Raw genomic sequence first — 25,088 nt, 5'->3', positions numbered from 1 at the left:
GGGGGCGTGTCCTTCCTGCTGATGCGCAGGCGCGGCTGTAAAGCGCAGTTAGGGCTGCCCCGGGCGCCTGATTAAAAAGATTTACCTCCAGTGGGCGCGACCTTCCTACCTGTACTACATTTTGTTTGGTGATCAGTGTTCGTACATCCTTACTAATTTCTGACACTCATGTTCTCCTCACACACAAGCATGGGCTTAATCCAAGTTCCCTTTGCTCCCCAACCCATTAAAAGACTAATATTAAGTCTCGTTCACCAAAAGCCAAAGCAAAGCTTTTCGTTCGTTTAAAACAACAATCAAAATCCCCAACAAAACCAAATTAAAACAAACAAAACCCCCCAGATTAAATCATTCCGCTTCACAGGCGCTCGGGGAGACCCTGACACTTTTTTTTTTCACTCAGGCACCTCCGTAGCTGCCCGTTTCCCTGAGGGAGGCGTGGCCGCCTGGGCAGTGGGAGGACCCCGGCGGGGCCGCCATTTTGGAGCGCGCCTGAGGGAGCGCCTACCGGCTTTTGGCGCCGTTGCCGCCGCCGCCCGCGGCCTCGCGGGGCAGGATGAATGTGATCGACCATGTGCGGGACATGGCGGCCGCGGGGCTGCACTCCAACGTGCGGCTGCTCAGCAGCCTGTTGCTTACCATGAGTAACAACAACCCGTGAGTTGAGGCGGGGAGCGGCGTGGGGCTGAGGCGGGAGCGGCGCCGGCGGGGGCCGAGCCCGCGCGTCGTGCGGGACGAGCCGCCCCGCGGGGGGACGCGGCGAGCGGGGGCGACTCTGGCGAGGGTTCCCGCCCCCCCCCCCCCGGCTGTCCCCTCGCCGGGCCGGGCCTGACGCGTGTCGCACCCCTGCGCCGCGCGTGGGGGCGGGGGTCTCCCGGGCCCCACCCCCCGGGGCGCGCCCCCTCGCCCTCGGGTGCCCCCGGCCGGCCCCAGCCGCGCCCCGCACCGTCTACACCCGGCGGGGTCCGAGTTCGCGCGGCCGGTGAGCGGCCCCGCTCTCGCCCGTCACCCGGGATGGCAGCAGGTCGCCCCCGCCGAGCCCGGGCGCGTCGGCCTCGGGCTCGTCCCAGACGCTGTCGGGAGAAGACGGGGGCGGCGGGGTTGGAACCCGCTTCCCGCTCGATCCCCCCCGAGCGCGCTGTGGCCCCGTCGGGCCCCGGCGCCCCCGCGGTGACAGCGCGGCCGCCCTGGTGTGCGCCCGTGAGCCACGCCTCCCCCGGTGCTCCTGCTCGAGTGAGACCCGGGGTCTTCCCTCCGAGTAGGTTAAACTGGGAGTTTTCTTCGGGAGATGTCTTTAGGTTTGGGCCTTTAAAGTAATAACAATAATAATAATAATAATAATAATAAAATTCTTACCGAACTGGCAGTACAGGACAAAACAAAAAGTACAAACAAACCCCGAGCAGTACGGAGCAGGTAAGTGCCCTTCTGAGTCTCGCATTGATCCCCCAGGTTCCCTGTTCCAGAGGCAGCGCTGATTTCTCACGATGGCCCCGGGAATGACGAGTAGGCGTAGGAAGCGTGTAGATTGCAGCTGGTAGCTCCTCGAGGCGGGAGCAGACGCTGGGTTTAGGTGCATGGTTTACGGGCGGTTTGCCCCAGTGTGGTCCCTGACGCTGTGTGTGGGCCTCACAGCGCTGCCAGAAATGACCCCAGAGCACCACTACAACCCTCTAGCCCCTCATCTTATTCAACCCTCTAACCCTGCAATCTTATTCTTCCCGGTCCCCCAGTCTCTTGTTTTGTTTTTTTTTTTTTCTTTGCTTTTTGGGTCACACCCGGCGATGCTCAGGGGTTACTCCTGTCTCTGCACTCAGGAATTACTCCTGGCGGTGCTTGGGGGACCATATGGGATGCCGGGGATTGAACCCGGGTCGGCCACGTGCAAGGCAAACGCCCTACCCGCTGTACTATCGCTCTGGCCCCTGCTCCTGTCATGTTCTGAGCAGTGCTCAAAGTTGTTTGGAGGCTGGAGAGATGGCACAGCCTATAGGATGCGTGCCTTGCAGCGCGGGTTCCATTTTAGGACTAGGGAGATAGCCCGATGGGCTGAGCACATGCTTACATGCTGGAATCCTGTGTTCAATCCCTGGCACCACATGCCCTGCTAGTACCGTTGTGAGTAGCCCCACAAAACCACCCTTGGTGGTTCTAAAATGAAACAAGTTTTTTTTTTTTTTTTCTTTTTTGGGTCATACCCGGCGATGCACAGGGGTTACTCCTGGCTCTGCACTCAGGAATTACTCCTGGCAGTGCTCAGGGGATCATATGGGGTGCTGGGAATCGAACCTGGGCCGCCACGTGCAAGGCAAAAGCTCTACCTGCTGTGCTATTGCTCCAGCCCTGAAACAATTTTTTTTTTTAATAGTAAGTAAAGAAAACATTAGAACAACAATTTACTAGATTTATTTGACCACGTTAGTATAGAGCATGACTCGGTATCTCTCAGTTTAGGAACTAGTACTCTAAAGGATGTTGACTTCTTGTTTCATTTTGTGATGCTGGGTATTGTACCCGAAACCTGAGACATAAGGCAGTTGTCTATTACTGAGCTTTATCCCTAGCCAGTGGTTTGATTTTTTTTTTTTTTTGTGAACTGTTATATAAAGTTTTGTGCTAGACTTAGGCAGATACTAAAAAGGATGGTCTAACATTTTAAAATAATCTACATAAGAGATATTTTCTTTGTTTTCCAGTGAGTTATTCTCTCCATCTCAGAAGTACCAGCTATTGGTGTATCATGCAGACTCTCTCTTCCATGATAAGGAATATCGGAATGCTGTGAGCAAGTATACCATGGCTTTACAGCAGAAGAAAGCTCTAAGTAAAACTTCAAAAGTGAGACCTTCAACTGGAAATTCTGCATCCACTCCACAGAGTCAGGTAATTTTGAAATAGAAATATCATTCTTTTTTTTTTGCTTTTTGGGTCACACCTGGCGATGCACAGGGGTTACTCCTGGCTCTGCACTCAGGAATTACTCCTGGCGGTGCTCAGGGGACCATATGGGATGCTGGGATTTGAACCCGGGTCGGCCGCGTGCAAGGCAAACGCCCTACCCGCTGTGCTATCGCTCCAGCCCCCATTTTTTGCTTTTTTGATAGCGTAAGAGAGAGACTATAGGAGAGAGCACAAGGATTTAATAGGACTCTGGTTGAAATGGAATTAACAAAGAATTATTTGGTTATCAAAGTCAAGCATTGTTTCTCTTTTTTTTTTTTCTTTTGCTTTTGGCCACACTGGTGGTGCTCGTGGGCATCTGTTCTAGCCCGTTGAGTTGTTTTCCTACCCCTGGAACATCATTATTATTTTTGGACCATATGCAGAAATACTCAGAACTTTGTGCTCAGGGTGTACTCTTGTGCTGGGAATTGCATCTAGGTTTATTGCATGCAAGGCATGTACTTGGCTCATTGAGGCAGCTCTCTGGCCCTTAAACCTATTTTTAAGTTGAAGTTACACATGCAGCTTTTATATTTTTGCTGGATGCTGAACTCGGCTTCACATATATCAGGCATGAGCCCTATGGTGCTAAGTCCCCAGCCCTGTAACTTATATCTTCGCCTATCCCCTTCTAATCTCCTCATATTGGTGTATAACTGAGACTTAAATCTGAAAACTTTGTAACTTTCCACATGGTGAATCAATAAAAGAATTAAAAAAAAAAATCTCCTCATGTTGGGAACCAACCCCAGGACCTCACACAGACAAAGCAAGTGTCTTGCCACTAAACTGCATCTGTGGTTTTTTTAAGCAACCAGTTGTCAGAATTTTCTGTTTTCTGACACTGGAATTTTTTTTTTTTAATCTTTTGAATTTATTTTTATTAAATCACTGTGAGATACACATTACAGTTGTTCATGAATAGGTTTTAGTCATACAATGTGCCAACCCGCCCAGTGTACATTTCCCACTATTAATATCCCCAGTTTCCCCTCCTTCACCCCCATTCTGCCTCTATGGTAGGCACTTTTCTTTCTCTTGCTCTCTCTCAATGGAATTCTTGTATATTACCCAAATAGAATCTTTTTTTTTTTTGTGGGGGGGTGGAGGGCAGAGGGTGGCAAGGTCCTGCATCTGGTGGTGCTCAGTACTTAGTCCTGGTTGTGCACTCAGGGATCACTCCTGGTGGGTTTGGGGGAATCTATGTGGTGCCAGGGATTGAATCTGGGTCAGCTACATAAAGGCAAGAGTCCTGCCTGCTGTACTATTACTCTGGCCCAGCCAAATAGAATCGTTCTTAGAAGTAATTTTATAAAAGCCCATCACCATGGTAATTCTTTCCTGTGAGTTAAGTGTATTTTAGAGAATTTTTAAAATTGAGATCATTTATATGTTATAAAATTTCTGAATTTTCATTGGCTCTTAATAGATTCATAAAATTGTGTGACCATCAACTAATTCTAGAACATCTTTGTTACCCTTCGTTACCTAGGTTGGCCATGTGCAAGACAAGTACCCTACCACACTACCCACTATACTATTGCTCCAACCCTCAATGTCACATTTTTATGTGTCTCCTATGTAGCTAATTTTTTGTTTTGTTTTTGGCCTACACTTAGGGTTGCTCAGGTCTTACTCCTGGCTCTGCACTCAGGGATTGTTCCTGGTGGGGTTCAGGGGACTATTTGGGTTGGTACAAGGCAAGTGCTCTATCTGCTTTACTATCTCTTTGGTACCTTATTTAAAAGTTGTTTTAAAAGTTGATTGATATAATAACATTAAAGGTCTTTTATATTTTGGAGTAATACATTGGGTAAATACCACATTTTTATTCATGAGTTGGAGACATTAGGTTACTTTCTGCCTTTTGTTAGGAACGCTGTAATGAAAAAAAAACCCAGTATTTTCAGTTCTCTTCACTGTATGTAGAAGCAAATTGCTATATCACATGGCAGCTCTATTTAATGTGGAAGAGTTGCCATGCTATTGAAGTAATTTTTTTTTTCTTTTTGGGTCACACCTGGCGATGCACAGGGGTTATTCCTGGCTCTGCACTCAGGAATTACCCATGGCAATGCTCAGGGGACCATATGGGATGCTGGGACTCTAACCTGGTCGACTGTGTGCAAGGCAAACACCCTACGCGCTGTGCTATTGCTCCAACCCCCTGTTGAAGTAATATTTGATGAGATTTTTCATTGCCTTTTAGTGTCTTCCATCTGAAATTGAAGTGAAATACAAAATGGCCGAATGCTACACAATGCTAAAGCAAGATAAAGATGCCATTGCTATCCTGGATGGGATCCCTTCAAGACAAAGAACTCCTAAAGTGAGTTGAATTAATGATTGATTGCTTTTCTTTCCCCTGCTATCTTTTTGAGACTCTTCCTCCATGTTTTCTCTGAGAGTCCATCTGAAAGCAGCAGTGTGACTCTCAGTTTGTTTATATGTTAATGCAGTGGAGTGAGAGGGAAGGGAGAGCAGCTTTGCTTTTCTTTTTTCATTTCCTTTTCCTTAACCTTTTTCCTTCTCTTCCTTCCTTCCCTCTGTTCCTTTTTCATTCTTTTCCCTTTCCTTCACGTTGCAAGCATTCCTGACTTGATGCCCGCATATTGCATATGTGCTCTCTGGGGGTTGAATGGGAATTTCTTAGGAGACCCTGAAAGTCCAGCTGATGGAAATAGTAGCTGGATAATATTACCAATGGTTCTTATTTACAGTAGGAAACTCTTTCAGGTGGCAACATTACTTTGTAGAACTTCATTTCTTCTTGTGCTAGGGAGGGAGAGGTCCGGTCACATCTAGGGGCTCGGGCTGCTCCTTGCTGTGCTTGGAACACTGCTGCCCTGCACTGGGCATATGCAGTGCCAGGATTGAACCAGGGTCAGCTTAATTGCCTCAATACTAGCTGGCCCCTGGAACCTCAGTTTCTGCATTCCCTAGAGATCTTTTTTGTTTTTAAATAAAGATAGTTTGTTAATCTTTACTTTTTAGAACTAAAACTACAAGATTTACTTTTATAATTGTGTGTAATATGTGTTTGTGCTTGATTTGGCAACATTGAAGAGAAAATTGAAATCAAGAGCTCTGTTTTAATTTTTTCCTTTTTTTTTTTTGATAATGGCAGGAATTGAACACAGAGCTTCATACATGTGAGATTAAACCACAATTCTGGTCTCATGTCAGTAGTTAATACCTGGAAGGTATTCTTGGGCTCGAGGAGACAGCTCAAAAGACTGGAGTGCTTGCTTTGCATTTGGGAGACTCCGGTTCAGTTCCTAGCACCACATAGTCCCCTGAGCACCATGCCAAGAGTAGTCCCTGACACTGCTTGGTTTGGCCCCAGAACAAATTCTCTCGTCACCCATCTCTCATTTTAGTGAAAAATTGATCTGTTTAGTTGACATAAGAAATATTAGATGTAAGAGATTTTTGTATAACCTTTTGCCCTTAAAAGAAATTAAGCGTTAGATGTTTACTTTATCTTAATTGGTATTTTCTTAATGGCTGTGTGGCTTTGTTTTCTGGGTCATACTAAGGCTACTACTGGCTCTCTGCTCAGGGATCACTCCTGGTGGTGCTGGGGATAAAACTAGCGTTAGCTGTCTGCAAAGCAAGCACCTTAACTCCTGTTCCTACTCTCTGACCCCTGTATGTAGGTTTAAAAGTAATTTAGGGGGCTGGAGAGATAGCACAGCGGGTAGGGCGTTTGCCTTGCACGCGGCCGACCCGGGTTCAAATCCCAGCATCCCATATGGTCCCCTGAGCACGGCCAGGGGTAATTCCTGAGTGCAGAGCCAGGAATAACCCCTGTGCATCGCTGCCATGTGTGACCCCAAAAAAAAAGTAATTTAGGCACAGGAGATTATAGGGCCTGGTTTGTGTTTTTGGTCGGGGAGGGGACTTGAACCACACCTGGCTGAGCCCAGAGTTTACTTTTGGTTCTGTGCTCAGAGATCACTCCTGGTGATGCTCATGGCACCATATGTGGTGCCAGGGATCCAAATCAGGTTGGCCATGTACATGGCAACCCTGTTGTCTCTGACCACCTGGGAGGCCCAGGTTTTAGCACTGCATGTCTCATGGTTGTACCAGAAACATTCTCTCTCTTTTTTTTTTTTTTGCTTTTTTTGGGTCACACCCAGCAATGCTCAGGGGTTACTCCTGGCTTTGCAGTCAGGAATTACTCCTGGCGTGCTTGGGGATGCCGGGGATTGAACCCGGGTCGGCCGCGTGCAAGGCAATTGCCCTACCCGCTGTGCTATCACTCCGGGCCCCCAGAAACATTCTCTGAGCACCACCAGGTGTGGCAGAAAAACCCAAAGGAAAGTAAATAGTAATAAAAATATGTTTGCACCTCCTCATGTTGGAGATTATTTAATATATTCTGTTCTTTTTTTTTTTTCTTTTTGGGTCACACCCGGCGATGCACAGGGCACAGGAGTTAATCCTGGTTGTGCACTCAGGAATCACTCCTAGCGGTGCTTGGGGGACCATATGGGTTACTGGGAATCGAACCCAGGTTGGCTGCGTGCAAGGCAAACGCTCTACCCGCTGTGCTATTGCTCCAACCCTATATTATAGTTTTTAAAAATTAAGATATTTTCCTAGCATATTTGGTGGGTACTGGCTGCTATTAAAAGCATTTTTTGGGCTGGAGAGATAGTATAGTGGTTAGACACTAACCTTGCATGAGGCCCACCTGGGTTTAATCCCTGGTGAATACTTATATGGTTTCCATATGGTTCCCCGAGTACTGCGAGGAGTGATCCGTGAGCACAGAGCTAGGAGTGAGCCCTGAGCACCGTCACGCGTGACCAAAATACTCAAGCTTTTTTGGGGAGCCAGGGAAATAGCTCAGAGAGCCAGGTGCACTCCTGGCATTCACAAAGCCCCAGGCTTAGTTCTTGAAGTTACCTTTCCCTCTGATCACAGCTGATTGTGGCCCAGGCTGCACTCCATTAGCATGCCCAAGCAGTAGATCATTAAGTCATACCACTAGGCCAAGATCACTGGAGTGGCCTGCTAGCTCCTGAAGTACTGCCGGGGAGTTCTCCCCACCTGCAAATAAGAACAAAAGACACTTGGAAACATATAGACAACTGTCAGCTAAATTGCATTCTGGTACTCTGGAAAGCCCTACCCCAAGAGTTAGACTTTTTGCATATGTGGATAGTGCCTTCCATTTGGAAAAGCCAATTATTTAAAAAAAATATTGGGGGGTCCACTCGACTTATTATGACTTCTGTGCTCAGGGATCACTTCTGGCAGTACATGAAGGACCATATGTCATACTGGGGAATCAAATACTCATTGGGTGCATGTAGGGTATGCTGTACCATCTCTCCAGTCCTGATTGTAAATTTTAAATGATGCCTGTTATGTATCTTACTGAAAATGTGCTTTAATTTCTTCCTGTTCATTTACCTGCTTCTCCCTTGAAAGTGTGCCTTAATTTCTTTATATTCTTTTTTTTTTTTTTTTTTTTTGCTTTTTGGGTCACACCTGGCGATGCACAGGGGTTACTCCTGGCTCATGCACTCAGGAATCACTCCTGGCGGTGCTCAGGGGACCATATGGGATGCTGGGAATCGAACCCGGGTCGACCGCGTGCAAGGCAAACGCCCTACCCGCTGTGCTGTCGCTCCAGCCCCATTTTCTTAATGAAGATGTTGAGGGAATTTGATGGCTATGCTCTTGGAAAATTAGTAAAACAAACTCCCCTATCTATGTTAATCAAGGCTTTGGTATTTGAAAAGGGCTAGAGGAGTTGAATTTGTTAGAAGGCAGATTCTACTTCTGTCGTGCTCTTGTAACCAGAAGTAAACAAAGATGCCTTGAACATGGGTAGTATTTGCAGTTTTTTTTTTTTTTCCTTTTTTGGGTCATACCCAGCGATGCTCAGGGGTTACTCCTGGCTCTGCACTCAGGAATTACTCCTAGTGGTGCTTGGGGGACCATATGAGACTCCAGGGATCAAATCCAGGTCGGCTGTGTGCAAGGCAAACACCCTAACTGCTGTACTATCGCTCCAGCCCCATTTACAGTTTTTCTTTCTTGTCTCTTAGGGAGTTAACTGGTATCTCAGTCTGTGTAAGGGACAAGGAAGTGTAAGCCACAGTACATATAAAAAAATGTCAAAATACATGCATATAAATGTCTTAATGTAAACACAGCCACACATTTCTTTTTTTGTTTGTTTGTTTGTTTTTGGGCCACACCATCAGTGTTCAGGGCTTCTTGTTCTGTTTTCAGGAATCACACATGATGGTTCTTAGAGGATTAACTAGGGTGGTAGGAATCGAACCTGGGTCAGCTGTGTGCAAGTCAAGTGCCTTACCTGCGATACTACTGCTCTGGCCCCTTATTTCTTGACATTTTAAAGGAAAATTCCAGCGCAAGATTATTGTTGTATCTCTATAAATCTTTTGTTTTACCACATCTGGCAGTGCTCAGGGCTTACTCCTGGCTCTGTGCTTAGGGATGACTCCTGGCAGGCCTAGGAGACTATATGTGGTGCTGGGGACCAAATCTGGGTTGGCCACAAGCAAGGCAAGTGCCCTACCCATCATACTATCTTTCCAGCCCCACATTGTTTTCTTAGGTTAATGAGACAGATACAGCATTACATTTAAGATTATTATTAAATTGGGATGTTATTTTTTTCTTTGTATTACTAAGAATTTATCTTATCCCTTTAATACCGACATTCTCGGGAACTTTTAAGTTTTCTCAAATTTTCCCTATTGTAATTTTTAGGAAGAGTTATTTTAATAGTGCTTTATACTCTTACATACTTGATTTATGCTAGACTCGTATTTACTGATTTTAAGATATGTTACTAATCTCTCATCTCTAGAGGTCAGTTTGAGTTTAATTTTTGTAGCATTGCTTAGATGATAAGTCAGACATGTGTCAAAATTTTAAGCATGAAAAAGGCTAGAGTCTTAACATGTAGACTAATGGTTAAGAAAAAGCCAAGTAATTTATTTCTGTATCTGTTATTTCCTATTTCAGAAAAATTAGTTTACTCAAAGCTATCTTAAGAATTCTTTATCTTCTGGGGCCAGAACAATAGTCCAGCAGGTAGGGAGGGCTCTTGCTTTGTAGTGGACAACTTGGGTTCAGTCCTCTGAGCTTGCCAGGAGTGATCCCTAAGTGCCACCAGCTTTGACCCGAAAACAAAAGCCAGAAAAAAATAGACAAATGTTTGCCTTCTTATTTGATATTAATTGCATCTAAGATATGTAAACTTGACTACTCCCAGAATAGTTTATCATGTTTCTTTTTGTTTTTTTGTTTTTTTTTTGGTGGGGGCCATGCTCAGCAGTAAGCATGGCTTACTCTAGGCTCTGTGCTTAATGATCACTCCTTGAAGAGCTTGGGTAACCATATGGGGTGTTTCAGCGATTAAACCCCTAGTCAGCTGTGTGCAAGACAAGTGACTTCGTTGTACTATTTCTCCAGCCCTGTACTATGTTCCTTCAAAATCAAGATTCAGATTCACTGGGTTCTTTTAACCTTTCTTGAATGAAGATTATTCTCATTTTCAGAGGCAACAGCTTTAGTCCAGATACTGGTTGGGTAAGTGAGAGGCTAATTTGACTTTTCTCTTAGAATGAGAGCACCTAGGGAAAACAAGATTTTGTTTTGTTTGTTTGGGGTTTGTTTTTTTATTTCCACAGAACGAAATTAGGTAGATTATCCAGGAAGGAGTAGGTTAATTAGCTGGTTAATCAAGGTATATTTGTGATGAGGTATTTTATTTTTAATGTTGTTTTTGTTTTTGCTTATTGCAGATAAACATGATGTTGGCAAACTTGTACAAGAAGGCTGGTCAGGAGCGCCCTTCAGTCACCAGCTATAAGGAAGTGCTGAGGCAGTGCCCGTTAGCCCTGGATGCCATCCTTGGTACATTCTCTGCTTGCTTTCTTGAGATGCTTAGTAGTTCTCAGAGTAGTTCTCAGTCATGATTTTACCTTAAAATATGTTCTGTTGAGGATTTTTAAATTTGTGTTTGTGTGTGATGCTAGGAACCAGTTTGAATGAGCAATATTCATACTCTGGGCTTGAGAGGCATCTTAGTGGGCTTCGGGGGGCGGGGGGGTTGGGGTGTGTGTGTGTGTGTGTGTGTGTGTGTGTGTGTGTGATTGGGCTATACCTGGAGGTACACTCAGGGACTATTCCCATTTTGAGAACCAGGTGGTACTAGGAATCGACCCTGTGCCTCCTGTGTGCAGGGCATGTTCCTAACCCATTGAGCTATCTTCTGGCCTGGAAAGCATGCCTTGCATGCGTGAGGCTTGGCTTTCATCCCTAGCATCCATTACTTGTCCTCAGAGCTACCTTCAGGAGCGATCCTTGAGCACTGCTGTGTGTGCCCTAAAGCCCCTCATAAATAGATAGTCCTTATACTCAAACAAGTGATTCAACAGATTATTGTTGTCATGTGTTCCTTCACAGACAATGAAATAATAAATTAAGATTGTTCTATTTACCCATCTTGCTTAGAAGAGGGAGAGGGTTGCCTTGTATCCTGGAGGAAGGGCAGCCTACAGCTCCTGCATCGTTTTGAAGAGGGTTGCTCTGCCTCACTTTTCTTTCCTCTGCTTTCTTTTGCATTAGGACTGCTGTCCCTTTCTGTGAAAGGTGCTGAGGTAGCATCAATGACGATGAATGTGATCCAGACGGTTCCTAACCTGGATTGGCTCTCTGTGTGGATCAAAGCATACGCTTTTGTGCACACTGGTGACAATTCAAGGGCAATCAATACCATCTGGTGAGAGCCACAAAATTAATTCTGTACTTTTGGGGGCCTTTCCTTGGACAGAGGTTTAAATTAGCAGAGCCAAAAAAAATGATTTGCTTATCTTTTGATGTTGTAGCCAATTGTCCCTGGACTTTTATTAATGTTTTTATGTACTGAATAGTCCGAAAAGTGATCATCTCTGTTGAGGACCCAGTAAGTATAAATTTGGGCTTAGTTTTATAATAGTATTTGACTTGGAATCGTCTTCCTACTCTGGTAAATGTCCAGGGCAAGAGACAGTAACTGTCATTTTTTTTCTTTTTGGGTCACACCTGGCGATGCTCAGGGGTGACTTCTGGCTCTGTACTCAGAAATTACTCCTGGCGGTGCTCAGGAGACCATACGGGATGCTGGGATGGAACCCAGGTCAGCCACATGCAAGGAAAACACCCTACCCACTGTAACATGCTCCAGCCCAAAAGTAGCTGTCTTTTGTGAATGACAATCCTTTTAACATCAAGCAGTGCATGCTACCCACTGAAATAAAATGACAACTAGCAAGTTATTTTAATAACTAAGGGAATTAATACTAATTGTCAGTGTTTAATATTTTAAAGTTCACTAGAGAAAAAGTCCTTATTGCGAGATAATGTGGACCTCCTGGGAAGCTTAGCGGATCTGTACTTCAGAGCTGGAGATAATAAAAACTCTGTATTGAAGTTTGAACAGGCACAAATGTTGGATCCATATTTGATAAAAGGTAAGCAAGTCTTTGAGCAGAGCGGAAGTGGCTGTAGAGGGTAATATCAGAGAGGATAAGGACAAATGTGGCATGGTCAATCTGGTATAATTTTTTATGGAATGCTTATCATTTATTTTTACGTGCAGATCTGGTGGTGGTCAGGATCTGTTATTGGCTCTCTGGTAATTGAACGTGGGCCTCTACAGTGCACATAAGTTCTTTGTACTTCTCCTATGTCTTCATACTCCTAACCCCCATTTAAAAAAAAATTCTTATTTTTAAAAAGTGGGATTATTGGGCTGGAGCGATAGCACAGCGGGTAGGGCGTTTGCCTTGCATGCAACCGACCCGGGTTCTAATGCCAGCATCCCATATGGTCCCCTGAGCACCGCCAGGGGTAATTCCTGAATGAAGAGCCAGGAGTAACCCCTGTGCATCGCCGGGTGTGACCCAAAAACCAAAAAAAAAAAAAAAAAAAAGTGGGATTATTACATGGGTAATTCCATTTTGAGCACTTGAATTCCTTTAATTCAAGTGTCATCTCTGGATACATCACAGCGTTTTTTGGTTGTTTGTTTTTGAGATGGGTCATTTGTGATGTGCTTGACTGAGAAGTTAGATGACATCCTAGAACCAAATGTTCTTTTAGGGGATTTAATTTTGCTCAGTTTTTTGTATAGTTAAAAAGGAAGTAACCCTGAGCACCACCAGGAGTAATTTCTAAGAGCGAACCAGGAGTAACCCCTAAGCATTGCTGGGTATGACCCAAAAAGAAAAAAAAAAAAAGGAAGTAAGTGAATACATATTAAGGAGAGGATTTACAAACTGTAAAAATCAGGGCGGGAGAAATATAAAAGTGTTTAGCCACACCTTGCTATGTTCAGGGCTTACTCCTGATTCTGTGCTCAAGGATCACTCCTGGTGGGGCTCTGGGAACCTTATGGGACACCTGGAATTGGACCCAGGTTAGCTGCACACACAGCTAGCACCTTTTCTGCAGTACCATCCCTCCAGCCCCTAACCAAAAGAATAATATTGAAACATTTAGAGAAGAATATAAAGTTAGAAATGGAGTAATTAGGGACCATTATTAACATAATACCAGAGTTAATGTACATACCTTGCATATGTTCAACTCCAGTCCCTGGCACCGTGTGGTCACCCAGTTATTTCTGGGTGCAGTCCTGGAAGCCTTTGAGCACTGTTGAGAGTGACTCAAGAAGCCCCTAGGCATCCTTGAGGGAATTCCCAGCACTGTAGGACATAGCCCTACATCCTTAGGCCCTTGAATTGAGGGTGCTTGCCAGGAGTGATCCTGAGTGCAGAGCCAGGAGTATCCGCTGTGCTATCCCTTTGACCCCTGCCCCTTGGAAACTCCTAGTAGGAGGGGATTTTCTTAAGCTTATAGATGAGAAAGCAGGACCCAAAACAGTGAATTTGCCTGCCTAAGCTCTCCTTCCTGCCATTGCTTCTCTTTCAAGCCTGTGCTCATGATGAAAATAGTGTTTTAGAAATTTTAATCTGACAGTAGTTGTCAGCTTGGAGTTGGGCTGAAAACCCAGGCCTAAATTTGGGTGCCAGTTGTGAGTTGGAATAATTTAATAATAATAATAATTTAATTTAATTCCTGGGAATTAAAAGGGATAACAAAGAATAGAAGAAAATAAGAGGTGGGTGACATTAAGCAAGGGCACTTTTATTTTATTTTATTTTATTTTTTTTTTGGTTTTTGGGTCACACCCGGTGATGTACAGGGGTTACTCCTGGCTCTGTACTCAGGAATTACCCCTGGCGTTGCTCAGGGGACCATATGGGATGCTGGGATTAGAACCGGGGTCGGCCGCGAGCAAGGCAGACGCCCTACCCGCTGTGCTATCGCTCCAGCCCCAAGCAAGGGCACTTTTAAATCTTACTATTTATTGTCTTTTTGGGTCACACCCGACAATGTGCAGGGGTTTGCTCCTGCCTGTGTGCTCAGGAGTTTCTCCTGGCGGTGCTCTGGGGACCATATGGGATGCTGAGGATTGAACCCAGGTTGGCCGTGTGCAGTGCATACTGCCCTACCCGCTGTACTATTGCTCAGGCCCTGGGCAGTTTTTTTTATAAAGCTAAGTGAGAATAAAAGTGGTGAGTAGGCGGTGTGGGGGGGCATGTGGGAGGATATGTGCGCACATGCATGTATTCTGCAGTGAGATTATTTTAGGAAGAACAGGATGTTTTTTTCTGGAATAGACCAATTTTCACTGAGACTGATTGGCATACTGTATGCCCCTGCTGTACCTAGGCCTCTTAGAACTTATTTGATGCCTTTTTTGCTTGTGAGTTAGAATAGCTGCATATCAGCTTACAGGTTATAGGGACAAACAGAAAATAGTACTGAAAATTGTAGCCTTTCAAGTTATGAGGTAAATCTGTTACTCTTTTTTTATGTTTTTTTTTTTTTTTTGGTCCTCCTAATGGTCACCTTTCAGGAGCTTGAATTGTTGGTGGGAAATGCTCAGGCCCTGCAGGAGCAGGACCTCTGTGTGCTCTCTGGGTCTCGGCTGCGTCCTTCGTAAAGGAGCTCTGCTGCTTTGTTGAAACCAAGTCTCTTCCTTTCCAGGAATGGACGTATATGGCTACCTGCTGGCCAGAGAAGGGAGGCTAGAAGATGTGGAGAACCTTGGCTGCCGCCTCTTCAACATCTCCGACCAGCATGCAGAACCCTGGGTGGTGTCCGGGTATGTTTACACAACTTCTCAGCATTTAATGTAGCTTCCTTAGGAAATTGTGTTTTTTTCTGAAGATAACATAGCCGAATTTGGGTACAATAGTACAATGGTGCTTGGGAGAGCATGCAGTGCTAGGAATTTGACCTATGCATGCAAAACATGTGCTCCAGTTTGTAGAGCTCTCTCTCTGGTCCTGAGAACACAGGGCCACGCTTGCATGAGTGCGTGCATGTGTGTGTTCCTGTGACTTTTTTTGTTTCTTGGGCCCACACTTGGCTATGCTCTGATTTTACTCCTGATTCTGCACTCAGGAATCACTGCTGGTGGGTCTCGAGACCCTGTGCAATGCCAGGGACCAAACCTACATTGGCTGCTTGTAAGGCAGGTTCAGATCATGGTCTGTCTGACTTCAGACACGTGAATTACTTCTCAGTCTCTTTTATCATTTGGACATTGAGAACATTTCCCCATGCTTTGTACTCACAAAGCATGCCTCAGGTGTCAGCTGGTAGAGTAAATACCCTGCTCAGCCGTGCTTTGGAAAGCTGGGCTTGAACAGGCCATAAGTTGTTGCTTTGCTATCGACCTGACTTCCCATATTATCTGAATGTCGGAACCGGAGAGATAGGGATTAGTAAAGCACTTGTGTTGCATGTGTTAGCAAGTCTTACTGAATAATATGCTCAAATCAACAGATTTTATTGTGTATTTTCCCCTTTGCAAATCCATATTCCCCTTCTTAAAAATACTTAGTAGGGGGCCAGAGAGACATGACAATTGGTAGGGTGTTTGCCTTATACACGACCTACCTGAGTTCAATTCCCAGCATCTCATTTGGTCAACAGAGCTCTGCCAGGAGTAATTCTGAGCGTTGAGCCAGGAATAACCCCTGAACATTGTTGGGCGTGACCCTAAAAGAAAAAAACTTAGCAGGACCAGAGAGGTTTTTTGTTTTTGTTTTTCTTTTTTTGGTGGGGGGCTCATACCCGGCGATGCACAGGGGTTACTCCTGGCTCATGCACTCAGGAATTCCTCCTGGCGGTGCTGGGGGACCACATGGGATGCTGGGAATCAAACTCGGGTCGGCCGTGTGCAAGGCAAACTTGCTGTACTATTGCTCCAGCCCTCCAGAGAGTTATTTATTACAGTCTGTGGGCCCTACCACAGGGAGGGAAAAACCAATATTTAGTAAATTGTTCTTATTTTATTTAATTGACTCTAAAACTATTGAATGATTTATAATAAGGATCCTATAGCGACCATTTGATTTTTTTTTTTTTGAATGAAGCTTCTTTATAAAAGTCTCAGATAACTTGTTTTGTTTTTTGCTTTTTGTGTCATACCCAGTGGTGGTGCACAGGGGTCACTCCTGGGCTCATACACTCAGGAATTACTCCTGGCAGTGCTTAGGGGACCATATGGGATGCTGGGAATCGAACCTGGGTCGGCCGCATGCAAGGCAGACGCCCTATGCACTGTGCTATTGCTCCAGCCCCTCAGATAACTTGTTTTTTTTTTCTCCCCCAGGTGCCATAGTTTCTATAGCAAACGTTATTCCCGGGCACTCTATTTAGGAGCCAAGGCCATTCAGCTGAATAGTAACAGTGTTCAGGCTTTGCTACTTAAGGGAGCAGCTCTAAGGAATATGGGCAGAGTCCAAGAAGCAATAATCCACTTTCGGGAGGCGATACGGCTTGCACCTTGTCGTTTAGATTGTTATGAAGGTAAGATTTAAAAATATATAACTGAATTATGTGGCAACAACAGGCAGGTAGAAGGTTTTGTCAACAGTTTCTAAGTTTCATTGTACCTGAGAGTTTTCTGAGGGGTCTCTAAAACAAGTTTTGATCTGGGACCAGAGAGGCAGTACAGAAGGTTAAGGTACTTGCCTTGCATATAACTGGCCTGGGTTTCGTTCCTAGCACTACACATGGTTCTCTGAACCCTGCCAGAAGTAAGCCCTGAGCACAGCCAGTGTTGTTCTCCAAACTAAACCCTGCCTGAAAAATCAAACCCCCAAATCTGGATGTCTTACTACTTCAGTCTTGCTTTAGATCACATTATATTGGGTTGGGAGGTAGGCGAGAGTTTGGTTTTTAATTTAAACAGCATAATTTATAAGGTTGTTCATAATACAGTTTTTTTAGGCATTTAGTGTCCCAGCACCAGTTTTACTACCAGTGTGACCTTCCCTCCACCACTGTCCCCCCACCAAGCCCCCAAACTTGCCCCTTAACAGGCATAAATTTGATTCATATTACTGGCTACAACGAAACGGTGGGGAGCCTTTTTCAAAAAATATATCATTAAAAGAGGATTCCTGGGGCTGGGATGATTGTGTGCAGAATGCTTGTCTTGCATGAGGCTGACCTGGGATTTGATCCGTGGCAACCCATATGTTTCCCTGAGCCCTGAGGGCAAGCCAGGAACAGACCCTGAACACCACTGGGTGTGGCCCAAAAACAAAAAGATTAAAATTAAATTTTAATCTTTAAAATTTTTAAATTTAAAGATTAAATTAAATTTTTTTTAAAAAAAAGAATTTGTGATAATTTTAATATCTCGCAGCAATGATGCGACTAAAGTCAAGAATTTCTTACACTGATTAGTGCTGGTTGAGCCTTCCATTTTATTGTTGCTCGTTGAGCCTGGTAGATTTGGTTATTTGTTTTTATTTATTTATTTAGTTTTTTGCTTTTTGGGTCACACCTGGTGATGCACAGGGTTACTCCTGACTCTGCACTCAGGAATCCTCACTGTGCTCGAGGGACCATATGGGATGCTGGGAATCAAACCTGAGTCAGACACATGCAAGGCAAATGCCCTACCTGCTGTGCTATTGCTCCAGCCCGAGCCTGGTAGACTTCTTTTTTGCTTTTTGGGTCATACCTGGTGATGTCCAGGGGTTACTCCTGGCAGTGCTCAGAAGACCATATGGAATGCTGGAAATTGAACCCGGGTCGGCCGTGTGCAAAGCAAACGCCCTACCCGCTGTACTATTGCTGCAGCCCGAGCCTGGTAGACTTCTGTGCAACTTTTCCATCAAATTTGCAGTGCTTTTCCTGGGTGTTAGTACTATGAAATTTGGAGATGTTGGCCATGCTTTCTAGGAGCTGTAGAGCTGGAATGGTTGATGAGGTTCAGTTGTGGAGCCAGGCTATTTCTACGACAGAGGATGTCGGCTGTGGATGGGGTTTTCCTGGCCTTCTGGCACGAGGGGGAATCTGCCATTCCCTATTATGAGAAGTTCCAGAGTTCCTAGCCCGGTCTACCTGCCTAAGTGTTTTTTGAAAATTCTTGTTTAATGCCAGTGAGTAAACAAGTTTGAGAGCTGCTACTGAGACTTTTAAATTCATTTAGGGTTTGCTGACCTTTCATTGTCTATACTTTTCCTTGTTTTCTGGTTTTTGATGAAAAAGTAGTTGGAGTGTGAATTATTTTTGTTGCCATTTTTCAGCAGTGGCTCTGAATCTGTGTTGACACATTGCTTAGTTACATCCTTTGTTTGGTTTTGGGTCACACCCCTTTGTTTTCAGGAGTCCATGTGATTCCAGGAATTGAACCTGGAACTCATGAATACAAAGCATGTGCTCCAGCCCTTGAGCCATTTCCTTAACCCTGTTAATGTCTTTTTCCCAGTTGTCTTTAATATCGTAGAATAACTCTATCCGTGTGACAGTACTGTTCATGGGAACCAATCTGTTCTGTGTGACCTCCAAAGTGGGCACACTTGGGGCCCAACTTTGTTTTATTTCATCATATTTTAAGTTCATGTGAACTGACCCTAAGAGTTCTAGCTCTCACTGCTTCCGCAACATTTCATGACTCAGTCACAGACATTAAAATAGATCTTATAATATGCAGTTCCCCCAGAGCATGCTTTTTTTTTTTTAAAGAACTTAAAATAAACCTAGAAGTTTAGGAATGATTTGCACTTAACAGGAAGATGAGTTCAAATTTGAGAAAATTTGGATGTTGGCATAAAGAACAAATCTGCATATATATGCAGATAGCTGTGAATGCAGATAGCTATGAATCGGTTTGGTTATCTTTTTTGTTAATGTTTTGTTTTGGGACCACATCCAGCAGTTGTTCAAGGCTCATTCTTGGCTCTGGGCTCGGGATGATATGGGCTGCTGCACCGGGGATCAAACCTGGGTCAGCTGCATGCAGGGCAAATGCCCTACCCAGTGCTATAGCTCTGGCCCAACCTTGTTTTTTTTTTTTTTCACTATTTCAACTAATGATTAGTGTCTACATGCTTCTTATTACTCTTATATTTGTTTCCTTCACTTACTGAAGGTGCCTTTTCAGTGCAAACTTTCTTAGCTTCCATCAATGGGGAAGAGCACATTCTAGCTTTTTTCACCAACACATTCTCCACCCTAATCTCATCAGTTTCCTCCTGACCTACCCTTTGATTTTTGTTTTTTTTCGGGTTGCACCTGGTGATGCACAGGGGTTACTTCTGCCTCCGCACTCAGGAATTACTCCTGGCAGTGCTTGGGGGACCATATGGGATGCAGGGGATTGAACCCAGGTCAGTTGCGAGCAAGCAAACACCCTATCTACTGTACTATTGCTCTGGCCTCTGACTTTTTTTTTTTTTTTTTTTTTTTTTTTGCTTTTTGGGTCACCTAGCGATGCACAGGGGTTACTCCTGGCTCTGCACTCAGGAATCACCCCTGACAGTGCTCAGTGGACCATATGGGATGCTGGGAATCGAACCCAGGTCGGCCGTGTGCAAGGCAAATGCCCTACCCGCTGTGCTATCTCTCTAGCCCCTGACATTTGTTTTTACTTTTTTTTTTTTTTTTTTTTGCTTTTTGGGTCACACCCAGTGATGCTCAGGGGTTACTCCTGGCTCTGACTCAGGAATTACTCCTGGCAGTGCTTGGGGGACCATATGGGATGCCGGGGATCGAACCCGCATCGGCCACATGCAAGGCAAACGCCCTACCTGCTGTGCTATCGCTCTGGCCCCTGACATTTGTTTTTAATTAATGTTTTTATTTTGTTTTTTGTGTGCCACACCTGGCTCCTGGCTCTGCACTCAGGAATTACTCCTAGCAGTGTTCAGGGACCTCAGTGGGATGTTGGGAATTGAACCTGGGCTGGCTATGTTCAAGGCAAACGCCTTACCCACTGTACTATCTTTCAGCCCCTGTCTGAAATTTTAAAGGTCTACAGATTAGAAGGCCCGGCTTGGAATAGAATACGGTTAAGCCTTTTGTGTTTCACTTTTCAGGTCTCATCGAATGTTATTTAGCCTCCAACAGTATTCGTGAAGCAATGGTCATGGCTAACAATGTTTACAAAACTCTAGGAGCAAATGCACAGACCCTTACCCTTTTAGCCACCGTTTGTCTTGAAGACCCAGTGACACAGGAGAAAGCTAAAACCTTATTAGATAAGGCCCTGACACAAAGGCCGGATTACATTAAGGCTGTGGTGAAAAAAGCAGAGCTTCTCAGTAAGTGTATCTAACTTAATTTCCTTGCTTGTTAATTGTATAAACCTGATCTCAGTTGTATTTGCCAGTTCCTAGTGCTCATTAGTGACCAATAGGTGTATCTTTTGTAGTAGGTTGAGCCCCAGGGATTAGTTTATATTTAACGTAGCCGAGTGTAGCCAGCTTAGACCTGTTGAATTGGCAGTGATTAGCTCAAGTCAGCTGCACTTAGTTTGTATAGTTTTTGGTTTTGGTTCACAGCAGTGCTCAGGGCTTTCTCCTGGCTCATGCTTCGGGAACACTCCTGGCTGTGCCCAGGGGACCACATGGGGTGCCAGAGATCGAACCAGGGTTCGCTCCATGCAAGATATGCACCCTGCCTTCTGTACTATGACTGAAGGCCATCCGTTCGTATATATTCAGCTAACGTCAGTCTGATTTTAGTCATCCTGAAATAGTTGGACTGGATAGGACTGGATTTAATCATCTTGAGTCACTTTGACCCATCAGGATTCTCTTACATCTCTTTAAGTTTTGATTTATGATAAAGCTCAAGGTTTAAGTTAGTTTTGCAAATGAAATGCTTCTTGACTTTAAGGTTGAGAATACATTTTTTTTTTTAAGAAATATTTTATTGAACCACCGTGAAAAAAAGAAAAAAAATACAAAGCTTTCAGGTTTAAGTCACAGTCAAATACTGATTAATCCACCATCCCTTCACCAGTGCACCCGTTCCACCACCAAGAACCCCAATACACCCCCCCTCCCACCCCACCCCCTATCTAAATAGCTAATGATATTCCCATTATTCTCTATATATATTGAGTACATTCCATATTTCCATACAGAACTCACTATTATTGATTGGAAATTTTCCCCAACAATCAGGCCTGCTGAATAGGCATCATCTAATAATTTCTCTTCATTGCTAAGAGTGAAGACTTTAAGTCTTCACTCTATCGCGGCCGCGCGGTTTTGGGTTTCTAATATTTTAGCTCAGTTCACAGTCAAAATGGATGGCTGCAAGAATCCGCTCTGGTGCCAAAATGGGTTAGGAGACCTCAGGATCACAGTCAATAGGCTCGGAGGGTCTGTTTCTCGTGCCGCGGCTCCCGGTTCATCTCTGGGCGGAAGGCGAGCCGGGAACACCCCCCCTCCCAGGACCACCTACAGGCTACGTCACTAAAGAAAGTCCTACCTCCTGGTGGAGGGGTCTTAGAGGGTGGCTCTTACCACGTGGCTGCTACCGCTGCCGCCATTTTCGCTCAGAAAAATGGGGTGGAGAGGGAAAAAAATCCCTCCCCGGGCTGCACGAGGTTGTAGCTCAGTTCACAGTCAAAATGCATGGCTGCAAGAATCCGCTCTGGTGCCAAAATGGGTTAGGAGACCTCAGGATCACAGTCAATAGGCTCGGAGGGTCTGTTTCTCGTGCCGCGGCTCCCGGTTCATCCGAGAATACATTTTTAAGGAGCCAGGAGCCAGAACTAGCCAGGCGTGGCCCTAGAGCACCAATGGGTTTTGATCACTCCTCCCCCTCAAAGTGCATTTTAGAAAAATAACACCCTACAGATGAATAAAAATTCAGATGAGCTTATTCTTTTTGCCATGACATTGTTCTGGGGAATCTATAAATAATGGTTAAGTTGTGATTATTACAATTTTTTAAGTATGGTGGGATGCTAATCCATCTCTAGATATTGCGTAAATAGGAAAATGAGTACATTTTTTCTTTTCAGGCAGAGAACAGAAATACGAAGATGGAATTGCTTTGCTGAGGAATGCACTAGCTAATCAGAGTGACTGTGTCCTGCATCGGATCCTAGGAGATTTCCTTGTAGCTGTCAATGAGTATCAGGAAGCAATGGACCAGTATAGTATAGCACTAAGGTAGGCACTTAGCCTCCTGGGGGGAAAGTCACTGAGGGGTAGAGGAGGCAGGGAACTAGGTGACAGAAGTTCTGGAACACACACTTTGTGCTGTGTCCGTGGTTGAAAACAGTAATAATAATGGTAGAAGAATTATTTGTAAATTGATGACTTCTAAAATTTCCTTTTTAAGCATATTAACGTTGAAGAAGAACGGTCTCATTCATAGCCAACCCAGAACACTATAACATGTTTTCATTTGTGTAGATCATCTTCGTGGCTTTGCCCACACATAAACATATTTTTATAGGGTTATACGTAATATATATTTATATTCTGCTTTTTCAAATCAAAGTATTGTAAGTACTTTCCCATATTCCTATCTACTGTAGTAGTAATGAACTTGAGTTCTGAAGTTTAACTACCTTCACATGTTATCTTGGGCAAGTTACTAACAAATTTTCTTGTCTATATCTACCTTACTAGGTATTAAATAAGGATTTAATGATTATTCCATGTAAAGCTCTTAGCACTGTGCCTGGTACATGGTAATTACTAAATAAATAGTGGTATTCTTACTGCTTAGTACAGAAGTGATTTCTTTTTGATTTTGGGCCGCACCCGGTGGTGCTCAGGGCTTACTCTTGGCCCTGTGCTCAGGGATCACTCCTGGCGATGCTGGGGGACCGTATGTAGTGCCAGGGATAGAACAGGGGTTGGCAGTGTGCATGGCAAGTGCCATAATTCTTGGACTATTGCTCTGGCTTTGAAAGTGATTTCTTTTGAGGGTTGACTGTGTAGATTTAGAGCATAGGCCTATTTTTATACAAGTCCTGGTCACTTGTTCAGAGTTGAGCACCACTTATGTATCTGGCGTCTCAGTGACCCCTGAGCTGTTGCCATCCCAGGATCTCTCAGTGCCAGACATGCAGACTGATCAGAGCAGTGAATTTAGTGCTTCCATAGCCGTCTCAGATCAGGTGAGGGCTCTGCAGGTATCAGCGGAGGAGGTGCTGCAGACACATCCTGCGATTAGATCAGTACAAACAGGATTCTAACAGATTTTATCTACTTTTTGGGAAACACTCGGCTGAGAAAACAGCAGAGTTTCATTAGGGGTGGAGTGATTGGACACTTGCTGACCTAGATAATGGTCAGAGAAGCAGAGAGGCAAGATTGCTTAAGAGCCAAATTAGTAAATATTCTGGACCCCCTAATCTGGGGATTGGCTTCTGTAACCATGTTTAGCTTCTGGCTGCCTGGATAGGAGTAGCTTTAGGTCCTGGGGTCTAACCTAGTTGACAGAATCTGTTCCGTGGTATTGTGTGATGTTTTGGCTGATGAGTGAAATACCGATATGTTTGATTCTAAAAACCTGGAACAGTTTTATTTGCAGAAAATTGTGTCTGTTTTTGTAATCCTGTCATTTTAAGAAATTTAATTTTTTTCTGTTAATGGTTGTTTGTTTCATCTAGTAGATTCCTCTAGCAGAATGCTAGAATATAACAAGATCTAAGGAATAAGTGCAGAAGACTCAAATTCAATTTTAAAAATCAGGAAAAGCTAGCCCCTTTTCACTTGCAGCTGTGGACTCCTTTGACTAGCCTGTGGACCTGAAGTGGTTTGGAGAGGCCATGCGTTAGCAGCGTGGTCATTTCACTGCCATGTCAGGGAGATGACACAGCATCCAGCAAGAAGCAGGGCAGAGATTCAGGCCTCTCCTTTGTTTTGTTATCCCCTAGTTTGGACCCCAATGACCAGAAGTCTCTAGAGGGGATGCAGAAGATGGAGAAGGAGGAGAGTCCCACGGATGCCACTCAGGAGGAGGATGTGGACGACATGGAAGGGAGTGGGGAAGAAGGGGACCTGGAGGGCAGCGACAGTGAGGCGGCCCAGTGGGCTGACCAGGAGCAGTGGTTCGGCATGCAGTGAGGCAGGCGGCAGCTCTGGCCACACTGCCCTGCCCTGCCCCGAGCACTTCCTGCGGACTGAAGGATCCTGTAGGAGCCTGCTCTCTGGGAGGACCATGATTCAGCATGCGATTGGTTGCAGCAGGGGTTTCTGCCTCTTGCTCCATATTGCTAGTAGTGACTTCTTTTTCGAAACTGAGCCTGATCAACCTTCCATGTATCTTCAGCCTCCCCCGCTTCAGCCAGGGCGAACTGAGGAAGCACTCTGGGAGGCCTGCTGAGAGCTGGGCTTGTGGGACAGAGTGCTTTCTCTGTATTACTGATTCGCAATATGAAAGCTCCAGGATAGCCAGTGTTTTGTCTGTGGTCTTACGGGTGGGTTCGACGGAGTGACCTGTCACTCAGAGAGTCATCTCCGGAGTTGGACAGCGACACAGGCAGGTCCTTTGAGAGAGGGTTCTTGTTCCCAGCAATCATTGTTGGTCTGTCCAAACCTCCCTTTTAACCTTGCTTCCTTCTGCAATGTTAGTAATGCCTTAAGCTGACAGTTGCTATTTTGCAGAACGACTTTCCTACTTGCTAATCTGGTAACTTGCCTATGAACCTAGGCTTGGATATGAGAAACAGGTGTGACCTAGAGCATGAACGGAGGCACACCTTGGGGTAATAACTAATAAAATGTTTTTGTACAGTAAAATGGTGTTGGGTTAATCAG

The 25,088-nt window shown here is 44.8% G+C and overlaps 1 protein-coding gene across 2 annotated transcripts; it reads left to right on the top strand.

The window, feature by feature from the left end:
* Positions 1 to 465: 465 nt before the first annotated feature.
* Positions 466 to 25,088, top strand: ANAPC7 (anaphase promoting complex subunit 7). Of its 2 annotated transcripts, none has more exons than XM_055147397.1 (11): positions 466 to 657; positions 2,697 to 2,883; positions 5,153 to 5,272; positions 10,743 to 10,854; positions 11,569 to 11,722; positions 12,310 to 12,452; positions 15,037 to 15,154; positions 16,673 to 16,869; positions 20,394 to 20,618; positions 22,334 to 22,484; positions 24,206 to 25,088. In XM_055147397.1, the coding sequence occupies exons 1-11, from the start codon at positions 557 to 559 to the stop codon at positions 24,393 to 24,395; spliced, it is 1,698 nt and encodes a 565-aa protein (XP_055003372.1). In that variant the 5' UTR covers positions 466 to 556; the 3' UTR covers positions 24,396 to 25,088. The 2 variants fall into 2 exon arrangements, with proteins under 2 accessions (XP_055003372.1, XP_055003373.1); XM_055147398.1 differs by lacking the exon at positions 466 to 657 and adding an exon at positions 1,368 to 1,416 and having other exon boundaries at positions 24,206 to 25,087.

Source organism: Sorex araneus, chromosome 9 (assembly GCF_027595985.1).
Source record: "Sorex araneus isolate mSorAra2 chromosome 9, mSorAra2.pri, whole genome shotgun sequence".
Lineage (NCBI taxonomy): Eukaryota > Metazoa > Chordata > Mammalia > Eulipotyphla > Soricidae > Sorex > Sorex araneus.
Note: the sequence above shows the minus strand (reverse complement) of the source record. Positions and strands in the feature narration are given on the sequence as shown.

Excerpts from the sequence above, each read along its gene's own strand:
- ANAPC7 (XM_055147397.1), top strand. The coding sequence starts at position 557 with ATGAATGTGATCGACCATGTGCGGGACATGGCGGCCGCGGGGCTGCAC. Across the intron at positions 658-2,696 it reads ACCATGAGTAACAACAACCC|TGAGTTATTCTCTCCATCTC; the intron begins GTGAGTTGAGGC and ends TTTGTTTTCCAG. Across the intron at positions 15,155-16,672 it reads GAACCCTGGGTGGTGTCCGG|GTGCCATAGTTTCTATAGCA; the intron begins GTATGTTTACAC and ends TTTCTCCCCCAG.